Source organism: Mesoplodon bidens, assembly GCF_964165515.1.
Source record: "Mesoplodon bidens genome assembly, chromosome: 10".
Taxonomy (NCBI): Eukaryota; Metazoa; Chordata; class Mammalia; order Artiodactyla; family Ziphiidae; genus Mesoplodon; species Mesoplodon bidens.
The window spans coordinates 38,000,954-38,021,128 of NC_138172.1; the positions used below are offsets into that span (position 1 = coordinate 38,000,954).

Genomic DNA, 20,175 nt, shown 5'->3' on the forward strand with positions numbered 1-20,175 from the left:
TGCAGCCCCAAACCTCTTAGAGGCTCAGTGTTCTCATCTTTCTTCCCCCTTGCCAAAGTCTTCTCCTCTCCTAGGAGTATCCCCAAAGACACCTCCTCTCAGAAGCCCTCCCTGACAACGTGTCTAAAGAGGACCTCGAGGGTCCTTATTCTCCCTTCATCCTTTATTTTTCTTTCTTTCTATATATGCTTTTTTACTGAGGTATACTTTACATACACAGATCTCAAGAGTCTAGTTCAATGAATTTTGACAGTTGCATACACCCTGTGACCCACACCCCCATCAAGACAGAAAATGTTGCCAGCTTCCCAGAAAGCTCCCGCATCATCACCCTTTTTTCCTCCCTCCTGTGCATCACTTGCTCACGACCTACAATTAACTTGTTCCTTTGATAACTCTTTTAAAAAACACACACACATATAGACGTTACACTTTCAATATGCCTGGCTCTGCTCTGAGCACTTGAGAAACATTAGGAGGAAGGGACTTTATTACCACCATTCTTTAGCTGAGGAACTGAGGCACAGCGAGGTGAAATAACCGGCCCCAGATCATGCAGCCGTTTCCCCAGTCAGGCTGGCATTGTGCTGCCTCTGGCCTCAGACTGTGGGCCCCCAAGGGCAGGGCCAGTCTGCCTGGTCACCTCTGGGTCCCAGTACTGGCACAGAGCACTGGCTCAAATAATATCTGTAGATTTCATGAACAAATCTATAAAGTGGGGATAAAGGGAAGAAACCCTCACAACCCATCATGAGGAGAGAACAAGATTAAATTGAGGACCCAGGAAGGCTCAACAAATGAAAGACATGACAACCTGGACAGACTTCCTCCCCACTGTACCTAACCTACCCTCTCTGGTGAACTTTACCTCCTCTTCCAAGGAGCCCATCCTGACTCCTCCAGCCCACAAGGCCATTGCTACAAGTTGGCTTCATTCATGCAAGTATATGAGGCTTCACTATCCTTCACGAAAGGTGTCCCCAAGCAAGAGCCCCATCTTCCCAGGCATGGGAATGAGTACAGGGCTAAGAGACAGGAGCCCCAGGTTCTACTCTTATTCTCAGCGTGACCTGGGGCTGGTCTTTTGCCTCTCTGTGTCTCTGTTTCCCTTGTGTTAAGATGCAGGGCTTGGGCTAGACTGGGGGGGATGGGAACCACAGGGAGGACCTCTGGTCAGGGGCTCCTTGCAAAGTGGGGTCAGTAGCCCCACTCCCACAGCACTGTCCCCATGGAGCAGCCTCTGGTCTCCACTGACCCCATATTCAAATGCCTGAAGCTGCTGGGGGCCACCCGGTATCTTGGTCCCCAGCCACAGCTGGGAAGAAAAGAAGATGGGGTGACCTTCTGACAATGCAACATACCCGTACCCCGTCCTCACTCCCATCCTACATCCCCTGAGCCCCCCAGGGGTCCACCAAAGCTGGAGGGCCTGTGATGGCTCCTGGACAGCTCCACAGCTCCAGCTACTGCCCAGCAGGCTCCCTTATATGCCTGTGAGACGGAACCCTGGCTTGCTCCTAAGGGAGGGCTCCCAGCTCTCCTTGAGTTGTGGGCCCCCACTGAAGTTACACAAGCATCGAATTTGAGACCATATTTCTTTGATCAAATGACAATGCTCTAGCCTCAGTCTTTGATTATGTGGTTTCCACCTCTCCCTTCTCCCCTTACTCTCCTTTGCCAAATTCTCTCACCTACCCTCAGAGCCAGTAGCCAGAGAGCTGAGACCCCTGCCAAGCCCACCAGACAGTGGACCCCAGCAAAGGTTGAGGGCAGAGGGGCCCATGCCCCTCCAGCTCTCCAGGTGGAATGGGAGCCTCAGAACTGGCCAGGCCTCCTCCCTATCTCCACGCTGTGTCCCTTTCCACCCAAGCACAGGGTTTACATGTAGGTGGAGGAACTCTTGAGTTCGGGAGCTGGGAAAACAACAGCAGCATTTGACTGTTTGGAAAACAATTTACAGTTTACAAAACACTCTTTTCCCTTATCTCATGGGAATGCTGGTGCCACCCTGTGAGGCAAGCAGGGCGGGGACCATCAGCCCCAATTTATAGAGTGAGGAAAATGAGGCTCTGGAGGATGAAGTCATTGCCCTGGGGTCACCAGGCTGGAGTAAGGTAAGGCTGGACAGGGAGGAGAACAGGACTCCTGAGAGAGCATCCAGACAACCCCTCCCTGAGGGGAAATGAGAGGACGGGGTGGCCCTGAGTCAGAGAGGCACTGGCCAAAACTACTACTTGCAAGACTTGGGAAACTTGTTCTGAAATAAATGTGTGCATAGGTGCATGGGTGTGTGCACGAGCAGGGATGTGAGTAGGTGTGTGTGTGTGTGTGTGTGTGTGCATGGAAACATCGGTAAATGTACACGAGTACGTGCACATAAGGGGTGTGTGCGTGGGCGTGTACGGGTGTATGTGGTATGGGGCTGGGAAATGTGTGTCAGTGTGTGGGCCATGGTATGTTTGTGTCTCTAGACTCTGTGATGTTGATTTTGATCCCCTCAGAGAATAAGGCCCATCCATCTGTCCATTTATTTGTCCAATATTTTCTATTTCTCTGAAGTGCCTAGCAGAGAACTGGGCACAGAGAGGTGCCCAAGAAAGACTGGGGGTCTTGCTGCTACAACTCAACCTGTGACAGCCTTTTCTGGGCAGTTGACCAAGCCTAGACCCTCTGCTCAGACCTCCTCTCCCACTGAGGCCCCATCTCCACTGCAGGAGCCATCACCTCACATTGCCCAGAGCTGTAAAAGTACTCTGTCTGCCTTCCTAGAGCATCAAACAGAGCTGGGATGTCTGCAGTGACTCTGTAAGACACAGCCTTGGGACCAGCCCCCAACACCCTTCTTCACCCTTCTTCCCAGGCCCACATGCCCACCCACACAGCCAGCGTCCACATCCAGCTCACCCCAGGATGAGCTCTTTTCAAGTAAGTGTTCACAGTACCTGTCTCTCTCTCTCTCTCTCTCTCTCACACACACACACACACACACACACACACACACACACACACACACACACACACACACACACACACACACACACACACACACACACACACACACACACACACACACACACACACACACACACACACACACACACACACACACGAGGCCCCAAGGCCCCGGGCTGGACAAGCAGCCTCTCCCACTCCATCCCAACCTCCACATTCCCAGCCAATGAACCTGCAGCCCAGGCCTGTGCCGGAACACCCACTCCTTCCAGGGGAAGACACAGCTGGTTTACAATCTCTCCCATCAGTGAGGCAGCAGCAAATGAAAAAATATGAACTCTGGATTTCATGACAGCCCACAGCTCAAGAGACATTATTAACCCTACAGCAAAGGGAACCTCATGGAGGCCAGGGATCCACTTCCTCTCACTGCTCTGTGGGCCACTAAAGTCCCATTATTTCCACTTTCTTGGGATTCCAGCTTGGTTTGATGCCAGAGGATAGAGAGGAGAGAGGCAGGAAGGACTGCTGTGTCCCCCAACACCTTCTCTCCCACCCTGCGGGTCTCACCCCAGCCTCAGGCAAGGGCAGGCTGGAACACTCAGGAGCTGCATCTCCGGGCTGTCAATTACACCAGTTACACACGCTCAGCGCCAAACACTCAGGCAGTAGAACTGAACAGAATATTATGGGAAAATCTAGGTTTGCGACTCATTCTTTTCACTGTGGAGAACCCCAATTCTCTACAGAGGGAAGTTATAGATGAGAAAAAGCACTTTGAATTTACTAAACTCCCTCCTTGTTAAGAGTTTTTCAACTCAGCCATTATCTGAGGTCCTTTCTGGCTCCCAGTTCTGTAATTATTTGGGATTATTTTCCCATGGGAACATATCTCTAATTTTACGAGAGACACCGCTGGAAGAGCAGGATTCATTTTACAGCCAGCTGTTGAGACCACCCTGCCTTGTGCTGTGAGCAGCAGGTGGTTATTAATACTCTGCACCCTTGCCCCTGGCCAGCTAGTGGGACCCTTGCTGGCTGCTTTGCCTACTTAGAGCAGAGGCCATAGCCTCGGGATGGGGTGGTAGAGACTGACCTCTAGTTCAGGGTTTGAAGCAGGAGTTTCCTTTTTAAGGCCTCAGTATCTTCCTTATAAACCCAGACTCATCCCCCCGTCACTGACTTCACCCTCTCCCTCCCCACAAGGGCACCAATGCTATTTGGAGAGTTGCTGGTCACGTCAAATCTAACTTTTTAGCCCTGGTTTCAAATTAGAGCTTCAGACATGTGCCATTATTCTCTCATGCACTAATTTCCCCAGCTTTCGCAGCTCATTAAGAGAGCTAACTGAACCGATTTTGCAGCTATGGATTAGTTGGCCCCATGCCAGATCAGACCTCACTTCGTTAAGTTCTGGCCATATCCTGTCCTCCGTCTCACCCTGTCTGTTCACTTCTCCTCCTCAGCAGCTTAAGTTCCAGGGAGGTCGGCTCACATGATCTACTGACCCCAAATGCCCAGGCCCCAGCTGAACGCCTAAGGACTGACGGAGTCAGGACAGGGATAGCACACCCTTAATAACAACCGTCCCTCCCTGGTGCTTGGCCAGTGCTGTGTTGGCCACAGTGCTTGGTCACAGATATGACTTCACTCAGTACTCATCACATCCTGAGAAGAACCAGCATCATCCTTTTCCTGTGGGGAGCCTGTGACTCCGAGAGGTTAAGTGACTTGCTCAAAGTCACATAGCTGGGTAGTGAGAGTCAAAACTTAGATCCAGACCTGTTGGCTTCTAGGCAGTGAGGGCGATGCAGGCAGCTGCTTTGTTCCTTTCATGTGTGGAGCTTGGCCCCACAGCCCTGGGGCTAGATCAGGCTCTGCCCCTTGGCGGTCATTACAACGGTGGTGGATGTTCACAGAGCCCCTGCCATCTGCCAGGCATGTTACACACCTGTTAGCTCTTGCCCTTCAAAAAGGGCATTACTGGGGCTTCCCTGGTGGCGCAGTGGTTGAAAGTTTGCCTGCCGATGCAGGGCACGCAGGTTCGTGCCCCGGTCCAGGAAGATCCCACATGCCACGGAGAGGCTGGGCCCGTGAGCCATGGCCGCTGAGCCTGTGCGTCCGGAGCCTGTGCTCCGCAACGCGAGAGGCCACAACAGTGAGAGGCCCCCATACCTCAAAAAAAAAAAAAAAAAAAAGGGCCTCACTGACCATCACTTTCAGCTTAGAAGACTAAGACTCAAGGATATTCTATAGCTTCTCTGGGTCACATGGTTCACACATGGCCACCTCTGAGTCCAGGAGTCCTTTGGACACCAGGATTCAACCCTCATGCCCAGGGAGGACTGCACATTTTACAGATGTCTTCCTGACCCCTATAAACATTTACTGGCCCTGCCTGGGGGCCAGGCCTGGAGCTGCGGCTAGGAATGCTGCCACAGGCACTCCATACTCAAGGATTTGGGGGTCTATGGATGAGATACTGCCGATTAGGATGCCTGATGAGGATGTAGGCCCTAGGGAATTGCACCTGGCTCCTTCTCTTCCCTTCTCCTTTCTTTCCAGATCCAGAACCTGGCAGAGCAGGCAAGACGGGGAAGGCCAGCCCCGGGAAGAAGGAGGGCCCCCAAACAGCTGCTCCCATTCCAGGCCAAGGGTGGGGTACCTGATGGCCGGGGCAGGGGTGGGGGGACCAGGAGGAAGTGGCTGACTGGCTGGGAGCCTCCCTAATCACCTCCCACCAGAGTCCTGGGAGGGGAGGAAGTGGCTGGGGCTCTAGGCCCAACGTCTTTCCAGGAAGCTCTGCCAGCAGGAGAGCCAACACGCATTTTGAAATTGTCAAATCTCAGGAACACAGGAACTCCTTCAATTTGCTAAATTTTGGTGGCCTCTGTCTGCTTCCTCCCAGCCCCAGAAAACGTGGAAACAAAGGCAGAAGTGCCAGGTCTGGGGAGGAATAGGGATGAGAGGGGGAGGGGAAGAATGCTTCCAGAAAGAGGGAGCTAAGCTAGGCTCCCAGGCAGGGAAGGAAAGGACCAGTGGGAACATGAGTGCTAGCTGGAGCAGGCCCAGGTCCCAGTGCCCCAGGCCAGGGTCCATGCACTATGAAAGACCAGTTGTGGCCACAGGGCTCTGGGTCAGACAGACCTGCATGCCAGATGCAGAGGCCAGTTCCATCCTCCACTCACCTGTGGCTTTGGGCAGGCCATTCAACCTCTCTGAGCCTCACTGGCCCAATCTGGAAAATGGGGATAGTGACAGTACTCATGTTCCCAGGTGGCCACGAGGACAGAATGAGAACACACAGAGAGCTCAGATTAGCACAGTGCCAAGTGCACACTGAGTGGAAATGGGCTTTGAGGTTTGCTTGGCTTCAGGATTCCCCTGGGTCTTGCCCTGAGGTGGTCTCACACTCTTCACCTCCCTATTCTCCAGAATTTGGGGAAATTCAGGTGCAGCCTCTGGGACCCAGGGAGGCAGACTCCCTCCAAGCCAGCAGGTCACAGAAATGGTCTCAGATCCTGAGAGGCAGACCAAGAATCAAGTCTATGGAGGGCTTCCCTGGTGGCGCAGTGGTTGAGAGTCTGCCTGCCGATGCAGGGGACACGGGTTCATGCCCCGGTCCGGGAAGATCCCACATGCCGCGGAGCGGCTGGGCCCGTGAGCCATGGCCGCTGAGCCTGCGCGTCCGGAGCCTGTGCTCCGCAACGGGAGAGGCCACAACAGTGAGAGGCCCGCGTACTGCAAAAAAAAAAAAAAAAAAAAAAAAGTCTATGGATACTGCTGCTATGAAAGGCTCAGTGAGGAGGGGCAGACCCTCCAGGGTGGGAAGATCATGGCTAATCTCAGGGGAGGGACCCTGGGGCATGGGAAGCAAGGCTGAGAGCTAGGGACCTAAGTCAGGGAACTAACCCAGCCCTCAGCTTTGGCAGACTGGAGGAGAGGGCACATCCCCACTCTCCCAGGTGGCAAACACCCTTACATCCTCAACTCCTCCATGCATCCTTTTGGGCAATGTCCCCTTCTGCAAAGTGTGTGGTGACCTTGGACCTGTCCCCTAATATCTCCCTGAGCCCCAGTTCCTCATCTGTGAAATGGATATGCACTCTCCTCACCCACGGCAACGAAGGGAGGGGGGCAGCCAGGTCTGAGACTATCGGCACCTGCTTTACAGGCAGGGAAAGAGGCCCAGAAAGAGCTACAACCTCCTCCCCCTCCCGGAGGTTACACAGTGTGTAAGTAGCAGGATCAACTCCCTCTGCCCCAGGCAGGTGCCAGATCCCAGCATCCCACCCACAGCCTTCCCACAGGGGGCTGAGGAGAGGTCACACAGGTGCCTTGCGAGCCCCCTGAGTGCATACTCAGAGAGTCCAGCTTCTATTATCATCTAACTTCTTAAAGGAAAAAAGGATTTTTCTGTCAAAATCAGCTACATAATTGGTGAAATGTTACCCTGGTTCTATTTCTTCTGTGACAGTGTAAAAAGAAGACATCTTCCTCATAAGACTGGACAATTTTTAGCAAAAGTAAGTGTTTTATTCTAATCTCAAAAATGTCTCTTCAATGGTCCCTCCTCATGAGGAGACCCCACCTTGGCCACAGAGTCTGTACCCCCAACTGGCCAGTTGTGCTGCAGTGACGCCCACATAGCCCGCGCAGGGCGACAGAGGACAGGCAGCGACCAGGGCGAGTGAGGTCATGCCCAGGCGACCCCTGCTGAGGCACCCAGCTTGCCATGCCTGTGGTCAGCTCTGGAGAGGGGACCCAACACACTCTAGCTCTCAGAAGAATGACAGCTGGTCTCTTTCCCCTGGAGGAGACGTTACAAAGATGACAAAGGAATAAGAAGTGGGGGGGGGGGAGGATGGACCGCACCACCCCCAGAGACGTGGTGCAGAGACCCTTAGGAACCTTCTGACTCCACCTTCAGACCTGCTCTTCCCAAAGCCAATTTCATATCTGCTCTGCATCTCTCCCGCTTCCCTTGGCTTCATCCACGTCCCCGCAGCTCCCCACACAGGCCTGGGTGAGCACCGGCAGCCATCGCCCTACTCAGGCTCCTCCCAGGGGAGGCAGGGAAACTGGCTGCCCAAGCTTCCGGCAGACCTTGGCCCCTGGTCCCTTTCTCTCTCTTGCCCCTGTTCAGCTAGAAGGCTCCCAGGCCTCTGACACCCAGCTGGCTCCTGGGAAAATCTCGTCTCTGGAGCCGTAGCTGTGAGGAAGGGGAAGTGGAAGAGGGAGGAAGGCCCCACCCTCTGGGAGACCAGGGTGGCAGCCAGCCAGCACTGAGGGACACTCCGACCATGGGAATGGACTGCAGTGACTCACCCTCACTCTCTCAGGCCTTTCTAGGGTAAGGACACACCCTGGTACAGGCTCGGCTGACTCAAGGATTGAACCAGCCATAGAGCGCAGTGCAGAGGGGTCTTCAAACCTGAGTCATAACCCCCTGAGCTCCTGTCCCTAGCAGAACACATACCCTGCTGGTGGTATCACCAAAGATGACCAGGTTCCCCTGGCAATACCATTGCTAGCTGGCTCAGGAGAGGCATCTCGGGGCACCCTCTAGTCAGCCTCCGCGCTGCCTGTCCTCTTGCAAGAGCGGCCCCAGCAGCGGGCAAGGGGGGCCCCACCACCTGCCTGCTTGCTTGACACTGCCCACAGTCGCTGCCCACCCAAAGGGTCTTCACAGCCAGAAGGGGGGGCCCTTTCAAACAGAGCGCCCAGCCCCTCATCTTACAGAGGGGCAGACTGGCCTGGGAGTGGGGCCCAGCTCCTGATGCCCACTGAGCCTGGCACACAGGGAAGGATGGCTGAGAGCCACCATCTGGCTGCCAGACAGGCCAGGGTTCCAGGGTTACTTCGCCTTCATGAATCTCAGTCTCTGCATCCATGACATGGGGGTGATCATAACCCATTCTTAAGAGTCTGCTGTGCTTGTGTTTAGCATGTCAGAAGCATTCAAGGGATAAGTGGGTGCTCTTATCCCCATCCCCACCCCTTATGCTGCTGCCTGCCAGAGGGCATGGAGAGCACCGGCCAGTCCCTCTGACACATCCTGAGAAGGGGGCTTGTTTATGTTGGGGAAACAGCTAGGGAACAAGCTATGAGCCCTTAGAGGCTGAACCCTTAGGAATGGGGCGATGAATGTGGCCGGTCAAGGCTCTGATCCTTCACGTTGAAAACAGACTGCGAGTTTTGCTGAGGTGGGGGTGAGGGCAGGTGCAGGGTGCAGGCTAAAGAGCCAGCTACTCTGGGGTGCTTCTCCCAGCTAGTGCGGGGCAGCGCACAGTTGCACAGGCTGCACCTCGCATCTCAAGTCCTCCTAGCCCCTCTGCAGGCTCCTTCAGCTGGCTCCAGCCCCTTCTCTCCCCAACCTCAGCCCAGGAATCCTTGGGAGTCACAGTGCTCCTGGTCCTGCACCATTGTCCCAAGCAAAAGGCTCAGACCATTGAGTCGTAAAAGGAGACCCACAGGCAGAGGCCACAGCCAAGGCTGACCTCCCACACTCCACAGGAGGATGCCTCAGGTTACAGACTTGGCCCAGATGCTCCTGACTCCACTGCTCTGGTAGCAAACGCAGCCAGCAGCTGGTCGAGGCCAGGAGCAGGAGGAAACACTGTGAGCGCGGCAGTGCTCCTCCTTCCTGTCCTACCCCCACCCTGTCCCTAGGAGGTGGGGCAGACTTTCAGTGACAAGGATGAGTACCGAACACCTGACCAGCCCCCATCTGTCCTCTGCCTGCCCGAAACCCACAAGACAGAGTGGCAGGGCCCGAGAGGGGAGGGACGGAGTGAGAGCAGGAGAAACAGAGATGGGAAAGAAGAAAGGAGAGGGACAAGGAGGCAAAGAAGACCGAAAAGGGAGAGCAGCACAAAGAGAAAGTAGCAAGGACAAAGTCCTAGTCTAAAGAAAAGGGCAATCCTAATCCCAAACCCGCAAATAAACCCCAAATCAATTTTCTCAGTGTCTCTGGTCTGTCCAGCGCTGAAAAGGCCTCCTGAGGCTCCCTGTTCCCACAAACAACCGGCTGCCTGCCGCCTGGTACTCCAGCCCTAAACACACCCCCACGGTTCCCACAGAGCAGAATTTTAATCACAATTACACTGGCCCTAATCTACTTAGTTCCAAAAGGGCTGGGGGGCGGGGGGGGGTGTGTGGTTTCTTTCACACCATTCTTTCCAACCCTGCGAGGAGCTGGCTTCCCCAGGTGCAGGGTGAGCCCAAGTGAGTCCTCATGAAGGCCAATAATGTGCCACCAAAAAATGCACCCAGGCCGCCCCAAAGGAGAGCTCTGCCCTCTCACAGTGCCTGCAGGCCCCAGCTGTCTCACAGCAGGAACCTGGGGATAGTTAGCTACCAAGACTGAATCCTGCTTCCCACCACATATTCAAACCCTGCGTTCAACAGCACCCCAAAGACGATGGTTTTGCAAAAAATTCCGAAACTGCCTTTTTCCAAGGTTACTTGGGGAGAAAGTAGCAGAAAGGACTTCAAGCCCAGAGCCCTGCTCCTCTCTCAACCCCAGGCAGCCTCTCATGTGGAGCCACACAAGACCTCGAACAGGTGGGAGGGAGGGCAGCAGAACCAAACTTCTCCTGGGAAAACATGGGAGCCTGTAGGAGCCCACCGGAGCGGTGGTCTCCCTGCCCTGAGAGCAGTAGACCCACCTATCCAGGTAGGGCCTGGTGCGCACTTTCACAGCACAGATGTGTGGGGAAGGCGCCCTCGCCTAGGTATAACCACCGTCCCCAGCTCTTGCCTGGTGGCCTTCACCTATGGACACGTGGCAGCCAGTTGCCAGGCTGGGACCAAAGAAGGCTGGGGGGCTGCACAGCCAGATGCTCCACCTGCTGCACCCTCTCAGGGGCCTCCCATGATGGTGTCCCAAGGAGGCCCTGGGAGAGGAAGACGAGGGATCCAAGTAGAAAACCAGCTTCCCCAAGTGCAAACCTGGGGAACAGGCAGAGACAGAACAGACCTCTATTGCCGTGGAGACCAGGCCCTGAGCTGAACAACAGCCCAAGTGACCCAGAAGCCCCTACAGCACCCCTGGCAATAGTACTCCACAAGGGTCCCAGTGATGCTGTGAAAGAAAGTTCTGGGAGGAGGAGGGAGGATTTTTGCCCACCTAGTGATGGAGGGCACCAAAGACAGACAGAGGCCTCTGGTGGGATGAGGTATGAATCTCAGTTGTGGGCAAATGGAGAGGGAGAGTCACCGCTGACCACTTCCCCCCATCCTTTAAACCCTACGTAAATGCCTCTTTTTCCACAGGGCCCTTTGGTCTCTCCATGGCTCCCCAGAGTTTGTCAGGGCCTGGACACCAGCCCTGCTGAGATTAGCCACATCCGACCAGGACACAAGACTGGGAGTGGGGAAGTGGTACTCCACAACAAGTGCTGAACTGTACAAACCAGGCATGCTGTCACATACACCCAGTGCCCTCCTCTGTCATCCACGTCCTTCTCAGACCAGAGGCCTGCATTAAAGCTGGCAATCTCTTCCAGGAAACCTCCCCTGGCTGGCCCAGTCCTGACAGTTTCCTCTTGCCCACTCACCAACCTGACTTCCTGCCTGTGGCACCCTGGACTTCGCTGGGCTGGGCTTGTCTGAGACTCACAAGGCTTGAGATGAACCATATACCCTTTCTGAGGCAGTCCCACAGCCATCATGGTCCCTGTGCACTGGTCTTGCAGGACCACCACCTGTCCACTTACAGGCATAGAGTCCTGTATAGTGAGGAGAGCTGGGCAGATACAGACAAACACCAGCAGTATCACTTGGGGCCCAGTGGAGTCATGGAGGACGTTGCTACCATCTTTCCAGGAGCCAAGCCTCAAAGACCCTCCCATGTCCCCGTAGACTTGCAAGAGGCATGAGGTGACTTTGGTGCTAAGACTCTGGCATCAAACTGCCTGGATTCACGTCCCAGCCCTGCCACTCACCAGCTATACACCTTGGGCAAGTCGTTTACCTCTCTGAATATCAGTGTCTTCATCCATAAAATGGGAATGAAAAGAGTTAGGGAAGATAACATGTATCGTGCACTGGGACAGGGCCTGCCAGACAGAACGCTCTGCAAAACTATTAGCCATTCACAAGAACATTAGACTCCATACCACCAAGGCCTGAAGCTGGAGAGATGGCATTAGTTCCTGGGGGGTGGGGGTGGGAAGAAGACTCTGGAAGTCCCAACAAAGGGGATCCTGACAGTAGGCTACGAGCACAGCTTCTAAAGCTGCGAGCGAGGCCAGCTGGGCAGGATGTGAAGCATATCTGAACAATCCCCCGCTGCCCCCAAATCTCACTATTTGCATTTTGTAGAGTTTGATGCTCTCCTTAGGATCCTCATTTAAAAAGCAAGTTGCCCACTCCTGGCAATTCAAAAGGCTCTACTCGAGTGTCGAGTGTCATAGTGCTTGAATTCCTCAGATTCTTTCCTTTCAGGAGAGGGGCAGCCTGAAGAGATGCTTGGGTACAGTAAAACCACTACTGGGGACTCCATTGTACAAGGCCACCAGCCCTCCACATGCTTCCTGATTTGTTGACTCAGTAAACAAGAGGTCCTGCAGAGGCTGATCTGACCAGTCTGGAGACGGTAGGTGAAGGGGTAGCAGCTCCAAATGAGAAAGTACCTGGCCTGCCTGGCAGCCCCACCCAGCCTCAAATCCAGCTGACAGCACCAGCTCCAACAGGCCAGCCCCACCCATGGAGCAATGCAGGGATCTCCTGGGCATGTGGATCCAGCACCCCACCACTCTACTCTTTGACAAAGACGGGAAGATGAGGGCACTGGAAGCCCCAGGGGCCTCCAACATTTTTCAGCGGACCCAGAACCCAGAGAGCAGGGCTAGGAAAGACTCCCACTGCAGACCCCCTCAGTCTCCTCAAGGCTTTATTTTTATTTATCTAAATACCACTGTCACTTCTGCCTCCCAGGAGGCCGAGGACCACAAGGCGGCTTGGCAGGAAGTCAGGAGAGGAGGGAATTCAGGCCTCTGCTATAATCCCCCATCCTAATCAAGCCACATGACTTCTGACCACTAACTCCAGGTCCTGACTTTCATATATGGGATAAGGTTTGAGAGGCTGGGTGTCTAATGTGATGGGGTGGCTGTGTCCAGTTAGGAGTGAAAATAAGGGGTGTCAACCAGTTAGGCCTGAAAGGGGTCACAAGCAAGAGGTCAGTAGGAGGCAGTCCCCTGCCCCAGATACTTGGCAGGCAGACCTCTAGTTTCTGCCAAAGGGACAGCAGAAGTGCTAAGGGTCGAATGGAGAGTGGAATGATGGCACTGGTGGCAGAAGCTGGCCTTGGGAGAGAGTTCCTGAGTATGAATAAGGCCAAGATGGACCAAGCCAGCGGTCAGGGGCTGTGGGAAAGGAGAAGAGGCCCAGCTCCCCAGGAAGGAGAAGCCTGCTTCTCTAGGGCCCCCAAAGAACAGCAACAGCTACAGGGCCATCGACCACAGCTCTTCCTGTTTTATGAGTGCCTGCTGTGTTCCAGGCTTTATGCTAAGCACTATCTACCACCCTAAGCAAAGGGCCATCGACCACAGCTCTTCCTGTTTTATGAGTGCCTGCTGTGTTCCAGGCTTTATGCTAAGCACTATCTACCACCCTAAGCAACAGGGCCAAGAGGACAGATATGGGAGAGGCCATGACACTAGGCCTAAACCAAGAATGGCAGAGATGGCCTGGACAAATCCAGACCACAAGACAAAGACGGGCCAGCCTGGTAACCTAGGACGTAGGTCCAGGGAAGCAGAAAGGCACAGGGCTAGGCAGAGGCAGAGAGAGGGCTAAGACCCATTCATGGACTGGCTGAGCTCCTGGGGCCCAAGCCAGGCCATGTGCTGAGGTCTCCTGGTCCTGGCCCTCCTGGGCAGGGGGAAGAGGCTATAAGCATAAAGGTGCCACCTACCTTGTCAAGGCTAGAGCCATCACTCACAGTATAGGTACAATGTGCTAGAGATTGTGCTCATCCCATCTTGGAAGATGGTGAGGCCTTACCTAGCTGGGTGGGGACTTGGTCACTGGAGGGGGGTGGTTGGCAAGAACAGGAAAGTGCTGGGTGGGGGCACATCTAATCCGTGTCCCCCTTGAGGGCTAACCTAGCACCAGGTCCTGAAGGTCCCAAGCCAATAGCCCTAGCCACACTCACCCATGAAGCCTAAAGGGGTACAGTAGGGGCATCTGTTCTAGGCCTGCCCCATTCCTAGTCCAGAACAGAGAGCACTGAGGCCATAGATTCAAGACGAGGTGCTTTGGAAGTTGTTGCAGACAGAAGTTCCCCCAAGTCACTTGTCAGACACACAGCACCTACGGGGAAAGGGCTAGGCCCAGGCCTGCTTAAAGCCAGTGCTGCCTGGGCCCATGAATTCCAGCCTCTCACTCCACCCCTGCCTCACTCACAGCATCTAGAGTACCACAGGGGGTGGTCAGAGCTCAGCCCTAGCTCACAAGGCCAAAACCTTGGTATTAAGAAGAGGCCTCTGTCGTCCCCTTGCCCACCCAGACTGCATCATGACTCTAGCAGGAGTGAAAGGGCTAAGATGGTGCTGAGGGAGAGAATGAAGACTCTCACTTCTCACTTCCTTAGCCCCATCTCCCCTCAGAAGAGCCTCCTTTTCCTTGAAGGACCCAGAGAATCCCCTGCCCGGGGCTCCAAAAGGGCCTCCCAACCCCACTCCACTGCTGGGTTCACAAGCAAAGAAGCTGTGCCTGAGACCCAGCCTCACCAGCCCTGCCCTAAGCATCTTCCAGACCCATCCTCATGATCCCCTCCAAGACCACCCTGGGGAGATGACCCCCTCTATCAGTCCTAGGGCCACTGGGAAAGACACAGGGAGCTGGGCCCAGGTCCCCTGCTCAGATACTTGCAGACTCTGTGCCCTAAATAACTCCTGTAGCCTCTCCAGGCCTGCACCAGGCCCTGTACCAATTACTCTACATGCATCATCTCATTCCAAGCTCACTTCAACTCTCATCAACCCTTGAGCAGAGAAACCTGATTTCAAGCGTCCAAGACCTAGTCCAAGGTCATGGAGCTGGCAAATGCAGGCCAAAGATTAGAGCTACATCTGCAGGACTCTGTGCTTGGACTCATAATTGCAATGTCTGTAAAATGAGGAGATCCTTAGCTGTATTCTAACCTCCAGGAGCCACTCTCCTTGCCATACTCTACCTATCCAGGTGGCCACTGGTACAGGCTGCAATTAAGTAAAGTTCTCAGTGATGACAGATTCAAGGGCTTCTAGGTACGGGGCAGGATTCTGGGCCCAGAACTATATGACCTAAGCCAGAACTACATGGCTAGATCAGCCACCTCCAGGACTCCCTGAGCTCCACATGTACCAGTGAGGTCTTAACCAGGCCTATAGGGAGCCTATGGTATGACGTGGCTAGATGGCTGGCTGCCCTCTGCCCAGGAAACAGGGTGGGTTAGAGCTGGAGCAGGGCCACCCCCTCTCAACATGGGCCTAGTGACTTATCTGGAGCCCATCAACAGCTTCCTGCCCACAGGTGCAGTGGGCGTCAGCCTTGCCCACCAGCAAGCCCCGGGAGGCTCCCACCACTCCAGCCTAGGCAGGCAGGGGACCTCAAGAGAATGTAGCCCCACCCCAGGCTTTCGTGAGGACACAGCCTCAGGCAGAAAGAAACTCAGACCCATTCCAGTCAGAAGAGTTTCTCATGGAAGGAGCAGCCAAGCTGAGTGAGGGTCCCCCTTGGGCCCAAACTCATAGGCCCAGCCAGAAACCCAGAGCCAGGAGCCCCTCCTTCCCTGCTTCCGGGTACAGCAGGCTCTACCCACACTGACTCCACCCCTTGACCCCTTGCTCCCTGGGACACTCGGAGCTTAGCAAGGCTAAGCCTGTTTCCCCATCTGTAAAGCAGAGAGAACCAGGAGTTCAACCTTACAGAGGAGTAAGAAGATGAAATGCTGAGCATAAGAAGCTTAACAGGGGCCCTGGTCATATCCTGTACCCACAGGTCTTTGCTGTTGGGCCCTCCGGGTCACCCACGCGGCAGTGAGGGGTCACTGACCTTCAGGGCACACTTCTGCCCGGTGTGCCGGTGGAAGCACTCCAGCACCTTGCCGTTCACACCCAAGCCCAGCACCTGCTTGGACAACTGGTAGTCATCGGTCACTGCGTACTTCTTGGGCTCGCGCCGCCCCCCGAGGGCGGGAGTGCCGGCTAAGCAAGGTCCACAGGGTGCACCTGGTGGGGGCGCAGGGCCCCCCTGCTCCTCTGCTGTCTCGACATCCATGGCCCCCGCGGGGCGCTCAGAGGCGGCCCCAGCCCGGCGCGTCCAGGGCCACCTGGGAAAGAGAGGTAGTGAGTTCCGTTCAGACTTCTTCGGTACACCCCAGCCTTGGAGGCCCTGAGCCAGAGTGGGCTTCGGTTGGGGGACAGGGCTGGGAATGAGGAACGAACTGCCGGAGTGTACGGACCCGCGGCAGGGGGAGGTGGTCACGCAGCCGGGCACAGGCGAGTCCTGCCCGGCCACCTGTCAAGAAGGGAAAGGACCGCGAGGTCCCGGGAGTGGGAGGTGGAGGGGGCCCAGGGAGGGCGTACCTGGCGAGGGCGTACCTGACGGCAGCGCACCTGGCTGCAGCGCCGGTAAGGGGCAGGGGCGGCGGTCGCCGAAGCCCGCGGCCGCGAGCGCCCAGAGCTGAGAGTCACCCCGCCGCCTGCCCACGTGACTGCTCCCTCCCCCGCGCGTCCCCGGCTTGAGGCCGGGCTTGGTCAGCCTTAAAGGGCCAGGCGGGCCCTGGCACGACGGGACGGGGCGGGGCCCGCCTAGAGCTGAGGCAGAAATAGGGGGCGTGGCCTCTCAAGGGTGCAGAAACCTCCTAGGCTCCGCCAGCCTCCGGGGAGACCCCAGCGCTAGCGCAGCCGGGTTCTAAGTGGGCTGTGCGAGCCGCGAATTTTACCAGCCACCAAGGAAGTGGCAGCACAGGAAGTTTTGTTTTTCTTGGAGTCTCAGGTAGCCCCTTGAGTCGGGTGTTTTCTCTGCACGCTGCCAGGAGGCCCTCCAGTATAATCTGTAAGGCTTGCAACTTCCTTAGTGGTGGCCCACCGCCAGCGTATCTAAAGTCTTACTTTTTGCCAACAGGGCAAGAGTGAAATAGAATTTTGTTGTGATTCGTGTCTCTCTAGCTCCTGGTGGCTCTGCGCGTCTCTCTAGAACTGGCATCTCTACCCTTCTGTGCATCTCCTGCTCATATTCCCTTGGAATACAGCGTCCTAAGACCAGAAATCCTTTATTCCCCTTTGGTCAGATCCATCAACTTTTCACCTTATGTTTAGAGCTTTTGGTGTCATGTTTAAAAAGTCTCCTCCTCCCACCACAGTGACAGATATTCTTTATTAGCTAAGTGGTTTTCCCTTCCACATTTAGGTCTCTACTCTGAGCCCATCTTAGATTACCTTACGTATTTCGAACGGGTTTTCCCATCACAGACTGTTAACTCTTATTTCACAGATGAGGAAGCTGAGAACCCCCGAGAGGAAACAACTTTTCTAGAGCTGCACAGTGTGTGGCTGTCTCCTTGGACAAATCTGCACTACTCCTGCACTTCCCTCTCGCCCCACAGCCCCGAAAGAGGTGGCTCACTTGGGACAGGGAAGATGCGATTTGGGGCAGGATCCCTGTGCGGGCCTCTGCTGCCATCTACAGGCCACTAGCAGGACTGCAGGAACCGCGGCCTCTGTCCCACCCGTAGGTAACTAACTCCTCTGTATACCTAAGTATCCAAAGGTATCTTCTGGCTTCGGAATTGGGGCCCAGCGAGCTCCCTGCCCCTAAGCCCCAACACACACATGCATGTGGATGCACGGGCAGCACCTCCAGGAGAACAGGCACCCTCTGTGTGCAGGCATTGAGCTGGATGAGGGTGTGAGAGGCTCTCCCCTCTCTCCTTGAGGCGACCTTCAAGCTACGAAGGTTCAGTAAAGCAGAAGCCCAGATGACACCCTCAACTAAGCGTACTGAGCCTTCTTTTGGACCAGACACTGGGTAGATGCTCCATCTGGGCACCCCATGATCGCACTGGGACTGGAGGAGGGAAGGCAGTACCAATCCGTGCAGCCTACACCAGACACACGAGTGACAAGCCCTGAGAGGTCAAGCGACCTGCCTGAGGTCAGTAGGTACCGTGGCACAGCCCCTATCCCAACCCCCAAAGAACAACTCCAGGGCCCAGCTCTCACCCTCAAACTATGCCTTCCTCTCCTGTGCCTCCCTGCCCCCCTCCCACATCCACATGTACACATTCTACACATGTTCACATGTGCACACACACACAATCACACCTTTACACATGTGCACATAGGCACACAGAGATACACAGGCATACACATGCACACAACACACACACACATTTATGCCTAGCTGGAGCCAGGACTTCTGTCCTTGAGCCCCACCTGAGAATCTGATCCAAGATCTCAGAGCCTTGCAGGAAGCCCTGTGATCCAGAAGCTACCACTGCTTGAAGGCTTGGAGACTAGAGAAGGATTCACCTTCTCCTATGGAGACAACTGGTTTGAGCCAGATGAACCCAAAGCTGAGCAAGATCTCATTCTGGACAAGCAAGGCCCCACTCATAAGCAGGGGTCTAGAGAGCTGAGGGTGGAGGCTGGCCACTTGTTGTAGCCAAGGTCATCTCTGCATGCTGTGGTCTCTGAGCTATCTTATTTTCTAAAAATGGAGTTAGATTACAATTGTTCTAACATTTTTGTATTTGTATTTTTTTTGACCACAAAAAAATCTATATTTTTATACTGGGGGGAGGGAGTAGAAAAGAAAGTAGCCCCTATACTGGGGCCTATTCAGTGGCAGCTTTTTGTTCCATAGGGTTAAGGAAGACTTTGAGGAAATAAAAGTTGTTTGGAAAAATCCAGGTGTAGTTGCTTTCTATATTGTGATGGGTAGAAGGGATGAAGTGAAGGGTGAAGGCCCCTCACACGCTCCATATTGCCTCAGACTATGTCCTGGAAACCTGAGGTGGAGAAAGTGCCACTTTCATTCCTGCTTCTTGGGACTGTTGATGGCCATGTAGTGACAGAGAATGACAAGCAGGTTGGCGAAGATGGCGAGCTGCACATCCATGATCGTGGCTGATCAGCTGGGCTCCGCTCCGTGGCCTGCGCACTCTGTATCTGTATTTTTTAAACTGGTCTCTCTTTATTAAAAATTTTAATTGCATAAGCAAAACTTGCTTTTTATAATAAATTCGAACCATATAGAAATGTGAAAAGTAAGGAATGACAATGTCTCTCCTCTTGCAGTGTCCATACCAAGGCCAGTGCTTACACAAACACACACGTTCCCCACATGGGTTCATCATAGACACGTGTTTTGCAGCTGACCCAGGGGAGTCAGAATGCATGGTTTCCCCTCGCTGCTCATGTTCCAGTAAGCATCTGCCACCTGCAAATTGATGGGAGGATTCAGTATTGGGGATGGCTGGGCCAGGGCAGGTGGGTACATGGTGGCAAACTCTGCCACACAGCTCTCCATGAGAGCTGTATGTCCAAGGGGATGAGGGCTGAGAACTTTGGAACAGCTTACAGTGACCAAGGAATCCCCTCAACACACACACACACACACACACACACACACACACACACACAGACGTGTAGATGTGTGGACTATTCTTTGGGGAGAGGAGAGTCTGCCCATGTGAAAGTTTACAGACCAAATGAGCCAGACCTTGAGGAAGGCACTGCTGTATATTCTTGTGACCCATTTTGTGTCTGTTCTGGGTGGGGAAGGGCAGAGAGATCCTGCAGCAAGAATCTCGGGTGCACGGGAGGGGTTTTTCTGGAAGGAAGAATCCATGGAGATGTGGCACATGAAACTATGAGAGGAATTGCCACTGGGTGGCAGTGTGGGCCCAGCAGTCAGGGCAGGAGAGGTGACAATTAGGTGGCCAGAGGAACCCAGAACACCTGGGGCAGGCAGGCACCTCGGGTAAAACAAAGGCACACCACTCTTCCCAGCATTCAGGGGAGGTGCATAGTGCTGTCAAATTTACAAAGGGCAGTTGGAGGGCAAAACCCCTAGGTCCTTTAGTTTACACACAGAACTGCACAATCACTGACTTCTGTAGGGGGCGCTTTCAAGGGGACACCTGTGGTGCCCTGATGTTGACTGTCCTGGAGGCAGGGAAGCTTCACTGAGGACCTGAAAGTTGGATCCTGAAGGATGTCTAGG

General features: G+C 54.5%; 1 protein-coding gene across 5 annotated transcripts in view; it reads right to left on the bottom strand.

Moving 5' to 3' along the window:
* The window catches only part of MAPKAPK3 (MAPK activated protein kinase 3), a 38,715-nt gene that overhangs the window by 11,515 nt on the left and 7,025 nt on the right, over window positions 1-20,175 (bottom strand). For 2 of the 5 annotated variants that reach the window (XM_081246369.1, XM_081246371.1), the window contains one exon: window positions 16,000-16,276. In XM_081246369.1, coding sequence (XP_081102495.1) covers window positions 16,000-16,276 — 277 coding nt within the window. Of the gene's footprint in view, window positions 1-15,999; window positions 16,277-16,532; window positions 16,655-20,175 lie in introns of those variants that run through there. The other 3 variants (XM_081246370.1, XM_081246372.1, XM_081246373.1) reach the window with 3 other exon arrangements.